General features: G+C 48.7%; 1 protein-coding gene and 1 long non-coding RNA gene across 6 annotated transcripts; one reads left to right on the top strand and one right to left on the bottom strand.

Annotated features, from left to right (window-relative positions):
* Window positions 1–3,220: 3,220 nt before the first annotated feature.
* AP5S1 (adaptor related protein complex 5 subunit sigma 1) lies at window positions 3,221–14,486 on the top strand. Of its 5 annotated transcripts, none has more exons than XM_084886850.1 (6): window positions 3,221–3,247; window positions 5,271–6,064; window positions 8,418–9,247; window positions 10,337–10,515; window positions 11,028–11,218; window positions 13,487–14,486. In XM_084886850.1, exons 4-6 carry the CDS (start codon window positions 10,462–10,464, stop codon window positions 13,911–13,913), a joined length of 672 nt encoding a protein of 223 aa, XP_084742976.1. In that variant the 5' UTR covers window positions 3,221–3,247; window positions 5,271–6,064; window positions 8,418–9,247; window positions 10,337–10,461; the 3' UTR covers window positions 13,914–14,486. The 5 variants fall into 5 exon arrangements, with proteins under 5 accessions (XP_084742976.1, XP_084742978.1, XP_084742977.1 ...); XM_084886851.1 differs by lacking the exon at window positions 3,221–3,247 and having other exon boundaries at window positions 4,941–5,834; window positions 5,961–6,064; XM_084886852.1 differs by lacking the exon at window positions 5,271–6,064 and having other exon boundaries at window positions 3,231–3,247; window positions 8,813–9,247.
* On the bottom strand, window positions 14,360–18,451 carry LOC311624058. The gene is made up of 4 exons (XR_014795240.1): window positions 18,333–18,451; window positions 17,557–17,608; window positions 14,737–16,420; window positions 14,360–14,490 (listed from the first exon to the last, which is right to left on the bottom strand). It is a non-coding gene; the product is annotated as an uncharacterized lncRNA (long non-coding RNA).
* Window positions 18,452–21,996: the final 3,545 nt, after the last annotated feature.

Below are 21,996 nucleotides of genomic sequence, written 5' to 3'. Positions count from 1 at the left end.
CGCAAGTGGGAATCTGGCCTGTGCCTGGCCTAGCCAAGTCAGTGGGCAGGCCCAGGGTCTGGGCATCATCTGAATCCTCTCCAGGTAACTTGCAATGACAATTTAAAAAAAAAATAATAATGTTTTCAGCGTGCTCTCCCCCTGGGGAATGTGCCTGTGCCATTCCCTTCCTTCTCTCTATCTACACACACACACACACACACACACACACACACACACCCCGCCAAGGCATGCATCTCCTAAACTCTAAGGGACACAGGGAAGTCTGGGCAATGGCAGCTTGACCTGGGCTCACCCCCTGAACCTGTCTCCAAGACTCCCTTTTCTCTGACTTCCCAGGGAACTACAGCAGCCCAGCCTCGGCTCTCCTGTTGCTTCTTCTATGCTAAACCCTTCCTTGTTTCACTGCCCCCAGCTTTAATAAACGTACACTCATACTAAAAAATGATAACATTAAAATAATGCTCTGCTTTTAATTGATGTTAGAGAGAAGGGAAGGGAGCGGGAGAGAGAGAAACATCCATCAGCTACTTCTGCACATCCTTTACTGGGGATCCAGACAGGAACCCAGGCATTTGCCCTGCTCAGGAATAGAATTTAGCCACATCCACACCAGCCAGGACAAAATAATGTTTGGTTGTTTTTTTGTGTGTTTTTTTTTTTTTTTTTTTTTTTGTGTGTGTGTGTGTGTGTGTGTGTGTGTGTTTGTGTGTATGTGTGTGTGTGTAAGTTGAATGGTCAATATTTCCTCAAGGGCACACATATTAAGCACAGAGCAGAGACCTGAAGAACCACCACACAGCCCAAGGTACAGGAGTGTCTCCAATCCCCAGTTTCTTCCTGGTCCCTCCCAGTTACTGAATTCTGAGGTCACCACTATTCTGACCGCTGTGACAGGTTAGTTTCACCTGTTCTAGAGTTGTGAAATCACAGAGTTCACTAAGTTTCATCTTTCATATATGTGAAATCATAGAGTTCTTACTCTTTTGCGTCTGGCTTCTTTCACTCAGCATAATAATTTTGAGACCCGTCCATGTTTCCTTTAGCAGTACTTCATTCATCACTGTGTAGTATTCCATTATAGGAATACTAGAGGCTGGTGCATGAGATTAGAGCACTGGTGAGGGGTCCCTCAGCCTGGCCTGCACGCTCTTGCAGTCTGGGATCCTTCGGGGGATGTCCACCTGCTAACTTAGCCCTGATCCCAGGGATCAGGCCTAAGCCAGCAGTCAGACATCCCTTTCCCAGTCTGGGGTTCTCACAGTACAGAACCCCTTTTTCCTTACTGCCCATCTGCACCAGAGGCTGGAGAGGTTCCTGCCATCAACACTGGGCTTGCCAGCCATGAGCCTGGCTTCTGGCTGAGCACCGCTCACCCTGTGGGAGCACACTGACCACCAGGAGGCAGCTCCTGTGTTAAGTGTCTGCCCTCTGGTGGTCAATGCACATCATAGTAACCGGTCATTCTGTGACTGGGTCAATTCGCATATTAGCCTTTTATTATATAGGATACTCCTAAATTGAATTACTCATTCTACTTTTCTTTTATGACTTTTAAATTAAAAAAATTAAGATTTAGCACTAAGCCAGGTAGCTCAGTTGGTAAGAATGGTGTCCCAATATTTTAAGGTTGTGGGTTTAATCTCTGGTCAGGGCACATACAAGAATCAACCAATGAATGCATAAATAAGTGGAACAACATACTAATGTTTCTCTCTCCCTCTCTCTCTAAAATCAATCAAAACATTAAAAAATATTTTATTGATTTCAAAGAGGAAGGGAGATGGAGAGAGAGATAAAAACATCAATTATGAGAGAGAACCATTGATTTGGCTGCCTCTTGCATGTCCCCTGGGATTGAGCCTGTAACCCAGCCATGTGCTCTGACCAGGAATCAAACTGTGGCTTCCTGGTACATATGTTGATCTTCAACCACTGAGCAATGCTAGCCAGGCAGTTTTCTTTTTTATTAATATGTAATTTATATGCAATCAAATTCACCCTTTTGAGTGTACAGTTCTATGAGTTCTGACAAATTGTGTAACTATCACTGCAATCAAAATATAGGTCATTTTCATTCTGCCCTCCATGGGTTATTTGGGACTATTTCAATTGTACTGAAAACATACCCAGGAGTGGGATTGCTGGGTTACAGTGTGCATGTTCAGCTGTAGTATTTTCCACACGGTTCTCCAGGGTTCCTATACCCACCTGCAGGGTTATTTCCCACCTGCAGCGTCTGAGAGTTCTGTTGCTTCACATTCCCATCAAAACTGATGACTTCTAATCTCTCTCTCTTAACCAGAGAGATTAATTGTTGCATACAGCAAAGAGCTCTGTTGTCAAGGCTGACTCTACAAGCCATGGCATGGCAGAAGCGGGGCTGGAGCATCACAGACCCAGTCTGTTTTCTGACTCTCCTCTATCGAAATGTTAGCCTTGATTTTTTTTTTTTTTTTCCCCCTCATCAGAGTCTTTTAAAAAGCTACAGTGACTCTGGAGTTAATTGGATGTGTGTCCATCCAATGACAGCTCACAGCCATCTAGAAAACCTGTGATTTCTAAAAAGTCTTCATCCCTGCAACGGAACGCACAAGCACCGTACTTTCCAGAGGCAAAAAACTGTTGGTGCAGAAGGGTGTTTAGACAAGGAGGTCCGTGACCACGTGGGATCTGGAAACAATCAGGAGAGGGAAGTTGAGTAATGATGGAGAAGTGGCTGTTTTGCAGCCGTGAGAGTCAGGCCTGAGAGAATGTTGGATGATGTGAAGTTATTCACAGGCTATTGTGTAAAGAAGACAGTGGGTTACGGGACAGAAGGTAAGAAGCAATCCCACCCAGCTCCCACAGGAATGTGTGTGGGTGTCAGGCATCGCTGGGGGGACTGCCTCTGCCCCACCCAGCCCTCACTGCACGCACACCCCTGGGAGGGGTGGCAGCTGCAGCTGCCAGGCTCTGAGTCAGCATGCCTGGGGCAGCGGGAGGGGAGAGGGCCTCACGTGTCTGGGCCTGAGCCACCTCGTGGGGCCTCCTGGCTCTCGGCCCTGCAGGAAGCAAGACGAGGCCATTTGAAAGGGCCAATCACACTTGGACGAGTCCTCTTGGGGCCCAGCCAAGACTACTTCCATAGGCCTGGGGCTCACGGAGGGGAGGGCTGGGAGAGAGCTTCCTGGGTTGAGCCTGGGAGCACGGGTAAGGAAGTCACCAATCTGGGCGGGAAGAAGTTCCCAGGCTTGGAGTGTAGGGGGTAAGTAGTGCTAAGTTTATGGCCTCCAGGAGTTGGGGGCAGGAGCTAAGCCAGCCTCTGAGGTGACCCTGAGGGGACAGGGGAAGAAGGGGAAACCCAAGGGGAGGGGAAGGAGCAGACTAAAATCAATCTCTCTTGACATGAACACCTGCCTCTGCACATGTGTAACATCGTGAAAGTTACTTGAACTTGCTATACCTCAGTTTCCTCATCTGTAAAATGGAGATAATAAAACCCCGACTACCCAGCCAGCATGGCTCAGTGGTCGAGTGTCAACCTATGAACCAGGAGGTTATGGTTCGATTCCTAGTCAAGGCGCATGACCGGGTTGTAGGCTCAGTCACCATTAGGGGGCGTACAGGAGGCAGCCAATCAATGATTCTCATCATTGATTTTCTATCTGTCCCTCTCCCTTCCTCTCTGAAATCAATGAAAACATATTTATAAAAAATAAAAATAATAAAGCCCTCCTTCAAAGGGTTGTGGGTTAGATCAAATGAGTTGACGTGTGCAAAACACTCAGAACAGGGTCTCCTACAGCAAGTGCCATATGAGAGTCTGCTATGGCTGTTATTACTTAGGGCCATGGTCGGCAAATTGCGGCTCACGAGCCACATGCGGCTCTTTGGCCCCTTGAGTGTGGCTCTTCCACAAAATACCATAGCCTGGGTGAGTATTGATGTTAGAAGAAGTGACGTTAGAAGAAATTTAAGTTTAAAAAATTTGGCTCTCAAAAGAAATTTCAAACGTTGTACTGTTGATATTTGGCTGTGTTGACTAGTGAGTTTGCTGACCACTGACTAGGGCATGTGGTGATCAGACAGGTAAAAGGATGCATCCCCAGACATTTAATTTTAAGGACGGGGACAGCCTGGGTGTTTTCTCCCCTTTCTGTCCATGGAAAAGCCCTGGGTGATGGGTTACAGGAGAAAAACCCAGCCCCTGTCGGTAGAAGGCAGGAAGCCTACGGCACAAGTCTGAGTAGCAGGAGGCTGTGAGCAGGGGTTTTGGTGGTGACAGCGGAGAAGCCATTCGGTGGCCCATGGAGCTGCTCACCAGGGCAATGCCATCTCTGAGCTGGTTCAGGGAGTGGGGGAAGAATGAAGGAGAAGTCTTGTTCAATTTTGGCCCCTTTTATTCTAGGGCAACCATATCGACTAAGTCCTAGCCAGCTAGTATTCTCTAAAAAGCAGGCCCCTTCTCCCTCCTAGTCTCCAGCTTTTATCTTCCAGAAATGCCTACATAGCCTTAACAGGAAATCAATCAAAAATCCATTGCCCGAGGCTGGCAGATTCCACCTAATTGAAGTAGGCGGTGGCTTGACTGGTATGGCCTGAAGTCTTGGGGTCCTCAAAGATCATTGATAAGGGTTCCCAGCTGTCAACAGCGAATAGGGCTGTCCTACGTCTGGAGTTGTGTGAGTGGGACCTGGGCTTGGTCCTCATGCTTGGGAGAAGCAGCTTCCCAAGCCAGGCTGCCCACCAGTGGGGCAGGACCCTGGGGAATAGAACCTGTTTTCCACATTGAGTCAGTAACGGTCATCAAGCACATCCTAGTGGCGACACCAAGGGAACCAGAAGAGGCAGACACGGCCACGGTGGGGCAGGCCTGGGTGGAGATCTGGGTAGAGAGCAGAGGAGGGCCAGGGTGTGGGGAAGGGGCCAATGTGAGGTCTGTAGGCACTCCACCAAACTCAGAAGACCACTGGGAAGAGCAGGGCTGGGGAGTGAGGCTATAGTCCCCTCTGCCCACAGCCGGAGGGAGAGGAGGGAAAATGGCAGGAAGGTGTGCCCGCGCCCTCTGCCCCCGGTCACATTTAGGCAGGTGGGACAGGCCTCAAATCCAGCCATCTGTCTGCTACCTTCAGGCTTCTTTAATTTTTTTTTGTTGTGCTTTATTTAATCTTACTTTTCTTCCTTTGTTTGTCTGTCTGTCTGTCTCACACACACACCCATCTATGCACATCCTACAAACCCTCATCTCTACATATTAACTGTGGGCCTGGCCCCACCCCAATCTCTAGGGTGTTCACTATAGAAGCCTCACACGCATACACATGCACACACATTGCCCTCGTCACTCAGACCGCTCCATTTTTCTCCAGAGGTCTTGTGACCTCACAAAGAACTGGAAAGTTCAGCCTGCCCATCCCCCTGCTCTGGGCTGCCACCAGACCAGAAGGCCCCACCTGTTTTAGCTCCGCTTTCCTGTCCTGTCTTTGGATTAATAGTTGCCCAAATTTGCCCTGGCCAGTTTGGCTCAGTGGATAGAGTGCAGGCCTGCAGACTGAATGGTCCTGGGTTTGATTCCCTGTCAGGGCACATAACCAGGTTGTGGGCTCAGTCCCCAGCAGGTTGCATGCAGGAGGCAGCTGATCAATGATTCTTTCATTATAGATGTTTCTCTCTCTTCCCTCTCCCTTCCTCTCTAAAATCAATTTTTTAAAAAAAGTTGCCAAAATTTATTGATTTATTAAGTGCCTAATACACGCCAAGTTTCATCCTGCCCACTTCACATGCTGCCTCGCTTGGGAAGGAGATAGGCTCCATGTAACAGAAGCTCTACACAGCAGCTGAACGAAACTGAAGTATGTGTTCCTCACTTAGCAAGAAGGCTCTGTGTGTCTCAGCGACCCAGGCTCTTTCCTGCCTCACTGTCCTCAGCCCATGGCTCTTTTTGGTTTTTTTTGTGTGTGTTTTTTAATGGGTCCCAGGAATGAAACAGCTCTGGCCACCAACATAGTATCAAGCTAGGATGAACTAAGGACTGTACATCCGCTCTGCCCCTGGCTGATATAAGAGCCACACCAGCAATCAGGTATCTCCTCGTCCATTGCCAGGGAGGAGAGGCCTGGTGCACGGATTCATGCATGGGAAGGGGAGTGGTCCCTCAGCCTGGCCTGCACCCTCTCGCAATCCAGAACCCCTTGGGGGATGTAATAGTGTACCAAGCAGCAGGCCGCCAGGGCGGAGCCCGAGCTGGCACGGCACCACTCATGTTCATCCCGGCCTGCTGCACCTGCCACCACTGCTCAATAGCACTGCCACGGAGTAGGGGGAGGCTCCAGCTGTCATAGCTGCAATAGCCTGCAGTGAGCCTGGCTTTTGGCTGAGCGGCTCTCCCCCTGTGAGAGTGCACTGACCACCAGGGGGCAGTTCCTTCATTGAGCGTCTGCCCCCTGGTGATCAGTGTGCACCATAGCAACTGGTCGACCGGAGGTTCTGGTTGTTCAGTCATAATGGTCACTTAGGCTTTTATATATATGTATTTTTTTTTATTGATTTTTTTTGAAGAGAGGAAGGGGAGAGACAGAAAAATTGATGAGAGAGAAACATCGTCAATCATCTGCCTCCTAAACCTTCCCTACTAGGGATGGAGCCTGCAACCCAGGCATGTGTCCTGATTAGGAATGGAACCAGTCACCTCTTGGTTCATGGGCAGATGCTCAATCACTGAACCACACCAGCTGGGCGGCTTTTTTAAAATTTTATTTTATTTTATTATTATTTTTTAAGGAGTCATGCACCTGTGGCTTTTTTTTTTGTTTGTTTGTTTGTTTGTTTTTAATTGATTTTAGAGAAAGGAAGTGGGGAGAGAGGGATAGAAGAAGAGGGGAAGGAAAGAGAGAAAGAGAAATGTCGCCACATCCATTGGTGGCCTCCCGCACTTGCCCTGACCAGGGATCAAACTCTCAACCTGGGTATGTGCCCTGACCATGAATCGAACATCCCATCGGTGTATGGGACGACACTCCAACCAGCTGAGCCAGCGAGCACATGGCTTTTGATTTTAGTGGCATAAGCTGGCTGAGGGGTAAAAAGTCAGGAATGGCACCTGAGACTGCCCACTTATTTGGACACCACCTCATCTGGGTCCCCCCACTGACCTCAGCACAGTGGTTCAGACCAGCTTCTCCCTGTGGTTCCCTCCATGCACCTCACACAGGCCGGCCCCCCAGGGGCCTGGGACTTGGACTGGATTCACTGCCTGAGGAGCAGACAGAGGCCGATATACTGTATTCCAGATGCCAGGTGGCCCCCAGTGACCAGAGCCCTTTGCCAGCTCTCTGCTGTAATCAGCGGGCAGACATGAGTCCTGGCTAAGAGTGATAAGGACTTGGGATCAGGAACTGAGCCAACATCACCCCAGCCTTATGGCTGCGGCCCCACACCCTCTGGGCCTGCCCCTCCATCCACACATGTGTTGTACTTGTGGTCAAAATGCCCACATGCCCTGCTCACCCCACAAGACTCCCTTCAGTGGCCCCTGTCCAGGCCTATGGCCAGAAGGGCCCAGAGTGCATGCCCTTGGAGGGTCCTGGCGCCCTGTCCTTTGTTTTTTCAGTTGTCAAGGACTGTGTTTGGGTTGGCTCCAGGCCTTCCTTGTGCATGGCCCTAGCTGAATGCCATAGTCAGGCTGGATCCCCATCAGACATCACTACCATAGGCTGACCCTGGGTGCAGAAGGGACACCTGAAGGCTAATGGGTTGTTTGGACAGGAAGGCTTCCCTCAGTTTTGGTCTGAGCACATGTTGAAGGATAAAAAGGAGAGGAAAGAGCCTTCTAGGCTGAGGGAACAGCCAGTGTGGGGGATGAGGGGTATGTGTTGGTTTTGAGAAATAGAACACTGGGAGACACCCGGGGAGGCACCAGCAGTTCACAGGCCAAGAGGTAAAGAAAAGGAGTATTTGTATGGGAGAGAATACTGTAGGCTGGCATTGAGACCCAAGACACCTTGTGGGGCCCCAAACACCTCTTCGCCAAGCCCCCATTGGGGCTGTTACTCCATGTAGGGCTTTGGAAGCTGGCATTGAGGTGTGCTCCTTTCAAGTTTAAGGTATAAGCCTCTTCACCATGCCTTCGATGACAAGGAGGGAGCTTGTTAGAGGTGGGAGTGTGAAAGGAAGACTGGTCGACCTAACAAACCCTATGGACTTCACTGGGGCCCAGCGAAGTGACTGACCTGCCAGGGACACACAGCTGGTAACACAGCTGGGACCAGAATTTGAATGATTCTACTCCAAATGGAACCCTAGTTTTAACCCACTGCAGGAACCACAAGCCAAAATCACACTCTAAACCGCACAAATATGCATATTTCCCCCTAGTCATAATTTTCAGGAATCTGCATTTTATTATTTTATTTTATTGATTTTTTTTTTTCAGAGAGGAAGGGAGAAGGATAAAGAGCCAGAAACATCCCGCCTCCCCGCTCCCCAACCAAGGTACATGCCCTTGACTGGAATCCAACCTGGGACCCCCGAGTCTGCAGGCCAACGCTCTATCCACTGAGCCAAACCAGTTTCGGCAGGAATCTGCATTTTAAAAATCAATTTTTATTGATTTCAGAGAGGAAGGGAGAAGGAGAGAGAGAGAAATATCAATGATAAGAGAATCACTGTCTGGCTGCTTCCTGCAAGCCCCACACTAGAGATCCAGCTGCATCCCTCCCCAACCGGGAATGGAACCATGATCTCCTGGTTCATAGGTCCACGCTCAACTACTGATCTGCATTTTATCTGACGTCCCAGTGATTCCCACGCATATCGGTCTGTTTGAGACTAGGGCTCCACGTTCAGGGCCCACCAGCCTCACAGCACAGGGCAGGCCGAGACCCTGGAGTGTGAACCCCGCCCTCTGGCGATGACTCGGCCACCAGCCTCTTCAAGGTCCACAGGACGGGTCCCTGCGCCCCCTCGCGGCCACCGGAGCCAGTGGCCGATCCCTGCATAGCCCGTCCAGGAGTGACGGGCGTGGGCAACGCCGGGAGCTCGGAGTCGTACGTGGGATTAGGAAGGTCACCCGCGCCGGATGTCCACAAGTGGGGACGCCTGGAACGCCCCCGTTTGGCGCAGGGAGCACCACACCCTACGCCCGTCACCCTCGTGCACGCGCCCGCGCCCGCGCCTCTTGTGCGCAGGCGCCTACAGGCCGCGCAGCCGCCATTGCTCTCCCGCCAGCGAAGCGGCCCTTTAGGAGACTGTGGCCGCAGAAAGAAGGGTAAGTGCGACGCCTTGAGGACAGCGGCAGGGGGCTGAAGGGGTAGCATACTCAAGGGAGGATACCGCCCCCCATCCCCGCTTAGCCCTGGCCGACTGGAGCAAGGAACTACAACCCCCAAAATGCACTGTGCTGCAGGGTTGCGCGAGGCAGTGACGTAAAGGGTCTTTGCTGCTACCTTTTCTCCGTGAGGGGGGGGGGGGTGGGGGGGACACACGCCACGGCGAGGGTTGATGACGCGTTCTTCTTCTGGTTAGAAGGTCAACGGAGGTCAGCACCAGGTCAGCGGGTTATGAGAGCGCCTTCGCGAGCCTTCTTCCTGTCCGACCAATTTAAGATCGTGCCCAGCCAGTGTTGCTCAGTGGTTGAGCTTTGACCCATGAACCGGGAGGTCACGGGTTGGTTTCCGGTCAGGGCACATGCCTGGGGTGTGGGCTCCGTGCCCAGTAGGGGCGTGCAGGAGGCAGCCCACGGATGTTTCTCTCTCTTCCTCTCTAACTTCCTCTCTCTTAAAACAAAACAAGTTAATAATAATAAACATATCTTAAGAATAAGAAAAATAAATAAATCGATGTTCTATTTATACTTATCTACAAATATCTGCCTTTGAACCCTGGCTGGCTATTGAGCCAGTCAGACACCATCATGATCATCATCATCATCGTTGTTTAGTCTTTATTTTGAAATCTCAAATTTTAAGAATTTTCAAGTGAAGCACTCCCGTGCCCTGGCCATGGTGTGGACCCGCCCATGGGAGGGTCATAGGTTCCATTCTTGGCCAAGGGCAGTGCCTGGTGCAGGTTCTGTGCCCCCCACACCCTCTAGGGCGCATGGGAAGGCAACCAATTGATGTTTCTCTCTCACATCAAAGTTTTATCTCTCTCCCCTCTGTCCCCCTCCCCTCCCTTCCTCCTTTTCACTTTTTCTAAAAAGCAGTGGAAAAATATTCTCAGGTGAGGATTAAAAAAAACAAAGAACTCCTGTATCCCCGTGATAATTAAGTTAGTTACAGATGTGATGCCCCTTTACCTCTATGTTTAGAGGCATATCAGTGTGTATTTTCCTTTTTAACATTTTTATTTATTTCAGAGAGGTAGGGAGAGTTAAAAACATCAGTGATGAGAGAGAATCATTGATTGGCTATCTCCTGCACACACCCCTACTAGAAATCTGGCCTGCAACCCTGGACATGTGCCCTGACCAGGAATCCAACCATGATCTCCTGGTTCCATGCTCAATCACTGAGGCATACCGGCCATACCGCCAGTGTAAGTGTGTATTCTCTAAAAAGAAGGACATTACCCAATGTTCAAAATCAGGAGATAGTGATCAAAGCTATTATCTAACACATAGTCTGTATTTAAATGTTTCCAGTTGTCCTAATAATGCCCTTTATTGAAACTGCCTTTCTCTTGGCTCAGGATCCCACCCAGGAACATACTCTGCCTTCTCTTTAGTCTCTTTCAGTCTGGAGCAGCTCTCCAGCTTCCCTTGACTCTCATGACTTTGACACTTTTGCAGATTTCCTGGCCAGTTATTTTGTAGAACTGAATTTGAGATTGTCAGATTTCTTCACCACCAGGCTGTTATGGGCAGAGGTGGTGCCGACCAGACTGTCCTCAGGGGCCGGGGCTGTGTCTTGGATGGGTGAGGAGCAGTGACCACCCACACCAGCCTCCATACATACTTCCAGACCTTGCTAGGCCAGACCCTTTCTGTGGTTGCCTCCCCTGTCGGGGATTTCACACTCATCTCACTGAGGTGTTTGGCTTCCCTGTAGCCCCCACCCGGAGCCATGGTCCACGCTTTCCTCATCCACACCTTGAGGGCCCCTCACGCGGAGGACTCGGGCCTTTGCCGGGTGCTCTACTCCTGCGTCTTCGGTGCCGAGAGTTCACCTGATGACCCACGGCCACGCGGTGCCGAGAGGGACAGGCTCCTCCGCAAGGAGCAGATTTTGGCTGTGGCCAGGTAAGCGCGCAACCTAGTATAGCTCTGTCACTGGTGGAAGTGGGGGATCCCTGTCCTCACTGGGTGCTGCGGGACGGGTCCTTAGGATCTCTTGGCAAAAATAATTTTCTGAGGCTCGCCCCGGAGAGGGAGTCACTTTCATTTACGTGGAATTACATCCCTGCATTCCCAAGATCCCATTTCCCTTCATCCAGTCCAGGAAGATGGGCAGCTGGGGGTTCAGCAGAGCTAGAAGCAAGGGCCGTGTCCAGAGTTTCCGTTCCAAGTGGAGCTGGGTCCGGCACAGCATTAGGCTAGTTACAGTCCATTAGTCCATTGTGGGGGGGGTCCCCATGGCTGTGAACCGTGTGGGCAAATGCAGGGGAGCCAAGAGCAAATCCCCTGCAACAAGAGTCCCAAAAGTCCTGAGCAAACTGAGAGACGAGAGAGGGGACACCTTTATTTAGGAGCCAAGTATCTTTTATATATATATTTATATATATATTTATATATATAAATATAAATACATATAAAAATATAAAAACATTCATATATATATATATATATATATATATATATATTTTTTTTTTTTTTCATTGATTTCAGAGAGGGAGAGAGCTAAAAACATCAGTCATGAGAAAGAATCATTGATCGGCTGCCTCCTGCACACCCCCTACTGGGGTTGAGCCAGCAACCTGGGCATGTGCCCTTGACCAGAATCGAACCTGGGACCCTTCATTCCACAGGCCGATGCTCTATCCACTGAGCCAAACCAACTAGGGCAGGAGCTAAATATCTTAAATCTTCCTGTGCTTGCAGTGGCCACACCTACTCTGACCAATTAATTGCTCCTAGCTGTAATTGACAGACTAGACTTTATGTCACCTATACTTTTCTGGGCATGCTCCATTCCTCCCCTGTACAGACTCTTCCCCCAGAGATCTGCGGGGAATAGACCAGTGTCTTTGCAGCTTCCTGGCAAAGCTGCACAAATGGCACGCTCTTACCATTTGGCCATCCCCCTGCTCCTTTCCTGCTAATTAATAACTGGGTTCATTACAATGGTGCCAGCCCCACAACTTCATTGAATACATGCCTGATTGTGATAAGTTTTCTGGGGAGCACAAGAGACAGGGGGACTAAGAATCAGAGAGGAAGTTTTAGAGTAGCATTTTCCAAAGAGTCTTTTATAGTTGTTCACAAGTGTTATGTGAAAAAGGGTTAAAGAAACTATTAATGCCTTTTTTATTGTTATAGTTAAGATTTATTGAACCTGAAATATGTGCTAAGCATTTATGTCCTGGCATTTCACGTATATGAACTCATAGGTACAGTTATTATCCCCATTTTAGTTACATTTGAATCAACTGAAGTAGAGAGAGTTTAAGGAACTTAACCTACACCAGGTTATGCAGCTAGAAAGCAATGGAGGTGGGATTTGACTATAGGCAGCAAACTCCAGTATAGATTAGACATGCTCTGCAGTGCAAGAATTTTCACGGCCTTCAGTGTGCCTGTAGGCTTTATACGTCTCTAAGTAGGAGAGAGAAAATGGTAGAAGGGAAATCCTTATGCTCAGAGCCTTCCAAAAGCCTGGGATCTGGAGTACAGTTTGGGAAACACTGTTCCGGTTGGAGTGCCTATCCCAGACTGAGTCAGTGGGTGCCAACATCTAGTCTCTGAGCATTCTGGGAGGACGGTTAACACTCGGAGACAACCCTGGGTCAGACCTCTGCCATCCTCTGGTTCCTGTGGACCTCTGCCCCCTTCTGTGGCACAGAAATCCAAACGTTGCCTTCCGACCAGCCTGTGCATGGCCCACACTGGAGGGCAGTTCAGGAGAAATGGGAGAGCGCCTGCCAAAGCCTGGATGGCCAAGAGAAAGGTCTTCCCTTTCCATTTGGAGAGGCTTGCGGGAGGGGAAGCGGGTGGAGAGTTTGGACAGATCTCGTTGGACGTGGCTTTCACGCCGCTTCTCATTGGTTGCTTCCCTTTATGTTGAGGAAGCAGGTGGGTCAGGATTTCTTCCCCTGGTGCCCTTTTTCAGCCCAAGGAATTCTGTTCAAAACCTGCCTTCTCTTGGCCACACTGAGTGAAGTGGTTCAGGGCCTGGAGTCTGCAGTCTAGATTTCTGTTCCAGCTCACACTTCCTTCTCTGTGGCCCTGGGCAGGCCTCTTAGTCTCTTCGGGGCTCAGTTTCTACATCTGAGTGTGGGGATAACGGCAGCTCCCAGCCCCAAGGAGGGACAGGGGCATGACAGAAGTCGGCGACCCGCCCTCTCTCCCCAGGCAGGCGGAGGCCATGTGCCGGCTGCAGCAGCAGGCGTCCGGCAGGCCTCCCGCGGACCTGCAGCCCCAGCCCTCAGATGAGCCGGTGCCCCTCCACGAGGCCCCCCGGGGGGCCTTCCGCCTGGCGGCAGGGGACCCTTTCCAGGAGCCTCGGACAGTGGTGTGGCTGGGCGTGCTCTCCTTCGGCTTCGCCCTGGTGCTGGACGCCCACGAGAACCTGCTGCTGGCAGAGAACACACTTCGGCTGCTGGCGCGCCTTCTCCTCGACCACCTCCGGCTGCTGACCCCTGGCACCAACCTCCTGCTGCGGGCCGACCGCATCGAGGGCATCCTCACCCGCTTCCTGCCCCATGGCCAGCTGCTCTTCCTCAACGACCAGTTTGTCCAGAGTCTGGAGAAGGAATTCAGCGCTGCCCTGCCCCGCTAACCCCTCACTGAACGGGGCTTTGCGAGAGGGCATTGAGGGAAGACAAGGATGTTGAGACACACAACCTGTTAAAACTTGGCATCTACCTCCTACCCAGCCTGCTCCCAGCTCTGGTGTGCTGCCACACCCGGGACAAATGGATGGGACAAGCTGGCAGAAAAGGGGGCAGGGCAGAAGATAGAGGGGAAGAATCACAGAACATTCTGTGCCTGGAGGTGCTTCATGACTTATTCAGACTGCTACCAAGGGCAGCCCCTATTGTCCCTGACTCCACTTTCTCCCATCCCTATCCGCCAGGCCTCTCCAGTGACCTGCTCCCAGTGCCGGGGTGGTGAGGATCAGCGGCCTGGAACTTGGCCCATGTGCTTTTCCCAAACCCACAGTCACCACAACACAAACGGAGTCTGAGCCTCAGCTCCACCACACTTCACAAGTATGTCAGTCACGGAGGGGGACTCTCAGTGACTGACATATTTTGGGCTCAGTCCATGCTCTCCAAGCAGCCTCAAGATGATCATGGGCAATCCCTGGTCTGCAGGGAGAGAAGGTACCATCAGGTGGGTACAAGAAATCTGGCCTCGGGACTGGTTTGGCTCAATGGATAGAGCGTCGGCTTGGGGACTGAAGGGTCCCGGGTTCGATTCCGGTCAAGGGCATGTACCTTGGTTTCGGGCATATCCCCAGTAGGGGGTGTGCAAGAGGCAGCTGATTGATGACTCTCTCTCATCGATGTTTCTAGCTCTCTATCTCTCTCCCTTCCTCTCTGTACAAAATCAATAAAATATATTAAAAAAAAAAAAAAAAAAAAAAAAAGAAATCTGGCCTGGATGATGTTATCTTTTCTAGAATTCATTTCATCACTGACCCCTGTGGGTCAGGGACCCAAGATCGTGGTGGTTCTGCTCAGTGTTGCTTGTGCCAATAAAATGAAACTGTTCTGTAAAGTAGATCAGAGAGTTTATTCTTTGGCCAAGGAATTGAGAAGGATGAGTTGTGCTTAAAAGATCCCTTCTCCCTAATTCTGGAGAATTAGAAAAATCTTTTTATTTTATTGTTTTTATTTTTACCATCACCATTAATCTCCTCTAGGCCCTCTTCCACCTCTATTCCCTTCCTCCTCTAGGAAAGTCTTAAAGGGTTTGGGAGCGGGGAGTAGTTAGGCAGGCTCAAGGAAGGGTGGAGGGTTCTGAGAGCATGCCCAGTTCCCTAACATGCTTGGAACACGCCTAGCCATACATTGCATGTATCGTTTTAATGTTACATTTCCATCCCTGGCATGAAGGAAAGTTTGTCAAAGGTAACGTAGGAAGGGGTTTCAGATGCCGTCTGTGAGCCATCCGGCCAGGGCACAGACCGGTTTCTTTGCTGTGGTCCTTGGGTTCCTTATCTGGTTCTAGGCTGCAGGCTTGGCAATCTTCTCTTGAGTAGTTCAACCTCCTTGTGTCTCAACATCTGGTTGACACAGGAATACTGAGTCTGGCTTTTATGATAGGGAGAATACAAGAAAGTTAATGGAAGTTTAAATAAAGATTAATGATGTGGCACAACCCACTGACCATTTCACCCTCCATTCCTCTGGGTAAATGCCTTTCTGTGTGGCCTGAGCTGGGTGGCAGCGTTCATGGTTAAGGATGCCCCCAAGAGGCCTCTTGGGAGGTCTCTGCCTCTTCTCTGCCGCAGCACCTCTGTCTCCTTAGGTGCCTCCTTTGAGGGTAGCTCTTGATTGAGGATTAAAAAAACAACCCCTCCCCCCACAAAAAAAAGGAAAGGAAAAGAAAAGAAAACACCACATTGTTCTGGCCCATGGATTTTATCAGACAGCCCAAGGAGTCACTGGCCTGAACCAGGCAGGTTAAGCACCACACTCATCTAAAGAAACAGAACAGCCTCATGTGTGAAAGCCCTCCTCTCAGGTCTGTAGAGACTCTCCTATGGATGAGTCTCCCACTTGGATTCCGCGCCCCCCCCCCCCAAAAAAAAAGGGAGCTAGCCAGTAGATGTACTCACAACTTCCTCAGTGCTTTTTATTGCCTCATTTTTAATGCAAAGTTCACCAGACATCTGGGGGAAGCGGAACTAAATTAAAAACAGTAAAAATGGTTTCAGAGGAAAACCATGCAGGGGACATGAGAGAATTATTTTTTAAAAAGGGTGGTAAAAAAATAAATAAATAAAAATTAAAAAGGGTGTTGGGGGCTCTCTAATTACTATTCTCAGTAATTAGATTCAGGAAGATATCACTCCCTTAAAGCAAAGACAGGAACAGCAGAGAACAAGAATGAATTCTCAGGAAATAAGTGTTATTGCTTACATTAAAAATTAGCCCAGCAGGAGTAGCTCAGTGTTTGAGTGTCGACCTATGAACCAGAAGGTCACGGTTTGATTCCCAGTCAGGGCTGATATCCGAGTGGTGGACTTGATCCCCACTAGGGCATGCAGGAGTCAGCTGATTGATGATGTTCCAGTCTCATTGATGCTTCTATCTATCCCTCTCCCTTCCTATCTCTCTAAAAATAAATAAAACATATATATATATATATATATAGAGAGAGAGAGAGAGAGAGAGAGAGAGAAAGAGAGAGAGAGAGGGCGCCAAATACTACATTTCCAAGACTCCTTTGCAGCTAGAGTCATGACTATAACCCAAGGTCTGACAATTAGGTGCCCCAGCAGAGATTTGGGGGTAGAGACCATCTTCCTGCTGTCACTTCTGCCGACAGCAAGGTCACAAAGATGTGAGGCTCTAGAGCCAGTTTCAGCAGCCAGACTCAGTATTCCTGTGTCAACCAGATGTTGAGACAGAGCTATGTGGAGCTGGGGGTGGCAGCAGTGTCCTCCTCACTTCTGACCATGTTTTACTGCGATAGCAGCCTCCAGACTCTGCTGCTCCAGCCTCCTCACAATTTTGCAACCAACTAACTTCCTATATTAAATTCCTTCCTGTGAAAAAAATATGTAAAGTGTTGGTGAAGAAGAGGAGTGGACTACAGCACCTTGAACCATCAATATACTGCTGGTAGGAGTGTAAAGTGGTACAAACACTTTGCAGAAATGTTTGAAAGCTTCTAATATAAAGCTAAACATGCCCTATCCTATTTTCCAGCACTTTTTAAATAAGTGCTAACTCCTCAAAAAGACATATATGTGAATGTGCATACAGTTTTATTCCTAATAGCCTGAACCTGGAAAAGCCCAAATAGCTCATTAAAATACAGAATGAATAAACACATTGTGATATATTCACACAATGGACAATGATTCAGCATGAAAGCAAATTCCTGATACTTGTAACAACATACATGGATGTCAAAAACATGTTGAGTGAAAGATGCCAGACACAAAATAGTACATGTTATCTGGTTGCATTTATAGTAAATTCAGGGACAGGGAAAAGTAAACTGTGGTGATGAAATCAGAATAATGATTGGGGGTGGATTGGGGGTGGAACAAGGATTACAAGGGAACTTTCTGGGGAGATGGAAACAGGCCAGATCTTGATCAAAGCGCTGGTCACACAGGTATTCACTTGGATAAAAATTAATCAAATTGCACATTTAACATTGATGTATTTCATGGAATGTAAATTATGCATCATAAAAAACACACACAAAAAAAAACACACACTCTTGCATGCACAAAATACCTAGCGTGGTTTCTGTTTTCTTCACTGAGCTCCAGATCCTGGGGGAAGGGCCCTAAGACAAGAGACAGCAAAGGGACTGAAAGCAGGCAGGGCACCAGCAGCGTGGTAGGAAGCTGGGGCCATGGAGGGATGTGGCCAGGGGAAAGTCTGCATTGGAGGAAGCCTGGATTTTTGGGATTCTGATATCTAACTTCAAAGACATGTCCTGCTCATGCACTCCTTTCCGTTTCCCACCAGCCCCCATTTAAACATCTGTTGCCAAGCAACTTATGCCAGTGGTTCTCAGGAATGAATAGCATGATGGCAGCCCCTGAGTGGCTGATGAGGAGGCCATGCTGACCACAGGGGCTGGACAGCTCTGGAAGAGCTGGATGCAGCAGGGACTGGTACCCATGAGCTGAGATGGTCCAAGCCCCTTCCTTCCTTCTCCTGAGACCACTGAAATAGGGCTCATACCAGAGACCCTGTCATATCCTAGATCATGACTTGAGCCATCTCCTGTGGCTTGTCAAAGCCAGGGGCACTGAAGCCAGAGGAAAAGAAAATACCAGAAGAAAAGACACCAGAGGATCACTAGCAGTTTCTTCTGGGTGGTGGCATTTTGAGTACAGATTTTTATTTTCTTCACCCAGCATGTCTGTTTTCCCTTATATGAACCATATGAGCATATATTAATCCCCCCCAGCTTTATTGGGTGCACATATTTTACTAACATCTGTACTAAAACTAACTGATGAAAATATAAAAGTTTAAAGAACAGCAGTTTAGAAACTTACCTGAAATGAGATTGTAAAGGCAGGGGTCATCTTTTGTTTTTCAGTTATGAATGGTTCCCTGAAGGGACTCGGACATGAGAACATGTCCCTTTTTCGGGCCCTCTGGCACGCTCTGTGGGCCTGACTTGGTTGTCTGGAGGAAATGTGAGCTGGTTGCTGAGTCATCACATGGGAGCCACATGAGCCACAGCCTTCCTTGGAGCACTGGCCTGCCTGGGGATGAGCTTTCCTGGGAAGGGGGGTTCCAAGGCCCTCATTGGGGGAGCATATAGATCACTCTGGATTCGCCCTTCCAGTAATAAATGGGCAATAATAGGGTGGTATGCAATCAACAGTAAAAGATAATATAGCCAGTTCTATTTGACCCGAACACTTGCCATTTTCTGTTTGTTTTAATAATAGTCATCTTAATGATTGCTATCTGCTATAAACTGAATGTTTATGTCGGTCTGTCCTCCCCACCCCCAAATTCATATATTGAAATCTAATCCCCAATGTGATGGTATTTGGAGATGTGATTTGGGTCTTTGGGATGTGATTAGGTCATAAGAGTGAAGCCTCCAGGAATGGAATTTGTGCTTGCTCCTCTTCTTCTTCTCCTTCTTCTTCTTCTTCTCCTCCTCCTCCTCCTCTTCCTCCTCCTCCTCCTCCTCCTCCTCCTCCTCCTCCTCCTCATCCTCCTCCTCTTGCCAAATTGTTTTTAAGGGTTGGTTTTTTTTTTGTTTTTGTTTTTTTTTTTAATGATTTTAGAGAGAGTAAGAGAAAGGAGAGAGATATAGAAATACGAATGATGAGAGGAAATAATTGATCGGCTGCCTCCTGCACATCCTCTACTGGGGATTAAGCCCAAAACCAAACCCAGGCATGTGGCCTGACCAGGAACCAAACCGAGACCTCCTGGTTCATGGGTCAACACTCAACTTCCAATGCACACTGGCTGGTTCTTCTTTTAAAGAAGAACCCAGAAAGCCCCCTTGCTCCTTCTGCTATGTGAGGACACAGTGAGAAGACTATGCCTATGAACCAGGAAGCAGACCTTTACCAGACACCGAATCTTGGACTTCCAGACTCCAGAACTGAGAAATAAATGTTTGCTGTTTAAGCCACCCAGTCTTTGATATATTTTGTAATATATATATTTTTTTATTGATTTCAGAGAGGAGGAGAGAGGGAGAGAGAGAGAAATATCAATGATGAGAGAGAACCATTGATCAGATGCTTCTTGCATGTCTCCCCCCCACCCCCCACAGGGATCAAGCCTGCAACCCAGGCATGTGCCTTTGACTGGAATCGAACCTGGAACCTTTCAGTCCACAGACAGACACTCTATCCACTGAGCCAAGTTGGCTGGGGCTATGATATCCTATATAACAAAAGGCTAAACCCTAACTGGTTTGGCCCAGTGGATAGAGCATTGACCTGCAGACTGCAAGGTCCCAGGTTCGATTCCGGTCAAGGGCATGTACCTTGGTTGTGGGCACATCCCCAGTAGGGGGTGTGCAAGAGGCAGCTGATCGATGTTTCTCTCTCATTGATATTTCTAACTCTCTATCCTTCTCCCTCTCCCTTCCTCTCTGTAAAACATCAATAAAATATATAAAAAAAATAAAAATAAAAGGCTAATATGTAAATTGTCCCCTCGGGAGTTCGACCACTCACTATAATGAGCACTGACCACCAGGGGGTGGCACAGAACAAAGGAAGGCCCCGGCTGGTGGTTGGCAGCCAGGGGAAGGAAGGCCCGGGTTGGCTCTGATCGCCATCCAGGCCTAGGATCCCTACCCGTGCATGAATTTCCTGTATTGGGCCTCTAGTTTTTGTTATAACATCCCAAATGGACTAAATATCTCACAGTGTTCTTGAGGAAGCTGTTTCTTTTGTTTTTTAATGTCCTGTGAGGTCCAGCAAAAAATAGGTAATAATTGCATTTGAAAGCAAGTCACCACACTCCTGATGTTCTGCCTGCACGGATTAGATATGAAGTCACTAGATTTGGGGTCAGTAGCAGGCAGGAATAATTTTGGAACCAATCAACATTCACCCTGTCTTGGCTAAACAAGGCAGAGCTGGCTTTATTACAGGTAGTTCAGTTTAGGTGTGATGTTAACATTTTTTAAATGCTGAATGTTGTAAAATATACACAAAGTTACAAAGTAAAAGGATAAAATCTCCTCTGAAAAGTGTTCAGGCATCTTCCTACAGTTCAGTTTGGGAGCACTGCTTTAGAGATAGGTATGTACTCAGGCATTTGCATGTGATCTTGGCCAACACTTTTAACCCCTCAGGTGTGTGTCTTTTTTAAGTTGCAGTATAAAGTGTAATGACCTTAAGCGTACATATGGACAAGCCCATGAACCTAACCTTCACATCAAGATACACAGAATGTCCTTCCCACCAGACGGCTCCCTTGTACCCCACCCTCAACATCCTCAGAGGTAACTAACTAATGATTTGATTCTTTTTTAAAATTTTCACCTGAGGACATGTTTAGAGAGAGGAAGGGAGAGCTAGAGGAAGAAATGCCAATGTGAGAGAGAAACACATCCATCTGTAGCCCTCCCCACATGCCTGCTGGGGGATGGACCAGGCAACTCTCCCCACCTGCCTGGTTCACAGGATGACTATCCACCAACCGAGCCACTCCTGGTGGGCTGATTTCTGTTTATGGAGATGAGTTTTGCCTATTTTTGAACTTTACCTTGTGACTGGGGACAGAGAGCAAGGCTTGGTTAGCCATAGTGCCCATTCATCCTGTGAGTCAGCCATGTTGTATCAATAGTTTGTTCTGTTTCACCGTTGCATGCTATTCCATGATGTGAGCACACCAGAGTTTGTCTCTCCATTCTCCTACTGATGGATCTTCGGGTTGTTTCCAAAGTTTGCCTATTGCAAATAAAGCCACTATGGCCTGGCTGGTGTGGCTCAGTGGTTGAAGTTCAACCTACAAACCAGGAGGTCACAGTTCCAATCCTGGTCAGGACACATACCCGGATTGCGGGCTCCATCCCCAGAGGGGGGCGTACAGGAGGCAGCCGATCAATGATTCTCTCTCATCATTGATGTTTCTACCTCCTCTCCCTCTCTGAAATCAATGAAAAGACACACTTTTTTTTTTTTTTTTTTTAAGCCACTATGAAGATTATCTATTGTGTATGTTTCTAGGTGGATGCATACTCAGGGGTGGTTGCTGAGTGATAGGGTTGGCTCATGTTTATAAACTTTAGTATGAACGGCCAAACACATCCCCAAGTCTTTATATTTCTTTTCAAATCAGAAAGCTTCCCCACACCATTCTATCTGGTTATTGTGAAAGATGTAATGGGCCCTAAGATATAGACTTGAGGCCTGTACCTGGAACACAGTAGGCGCTCAAAAGTGCTGGCTTCTGCCTCAGCAAGTGCCCTCTGCCCCATTAGAGGAGGGACAAGGCGGTTGGCAAGCACTCCGGGAGGTACCCACGGGGACCAAGACACCTTTCCCCGCACACAGGGTGCCAGGTGAGCCAACCTTGGCGCTCATGCCCTGCGCCTGGAACCTGCTCCTCCGGCCCCGGCATGAGCTGTTTCCTGGCTGGGCTCTCGCATCCAAGTAAACTTTGCGAGTCACCGGACACTTAGCTGAGCACTAACTGTGTGCCAGGCCCCGGGCGTCACCCCTTAATTTA

Source organism: Pipistrellus hanaki (genome assembly GCF_964339955.1).
Source record: "Pipistrellus hanaki genome assembly, chromosome: 6".
NCBI classification, from domain to species: Eukaryota; Metazoa; Chordata; class Mammalia; order Chiroptera; family Vespertilionidae; genus Pipistrellus; species Pipistrellus hanaki.
Note: the sequence above shows the minus strand (reverse complement) of the source record. Positions and strands in the feature narration are given on the sequence as shown.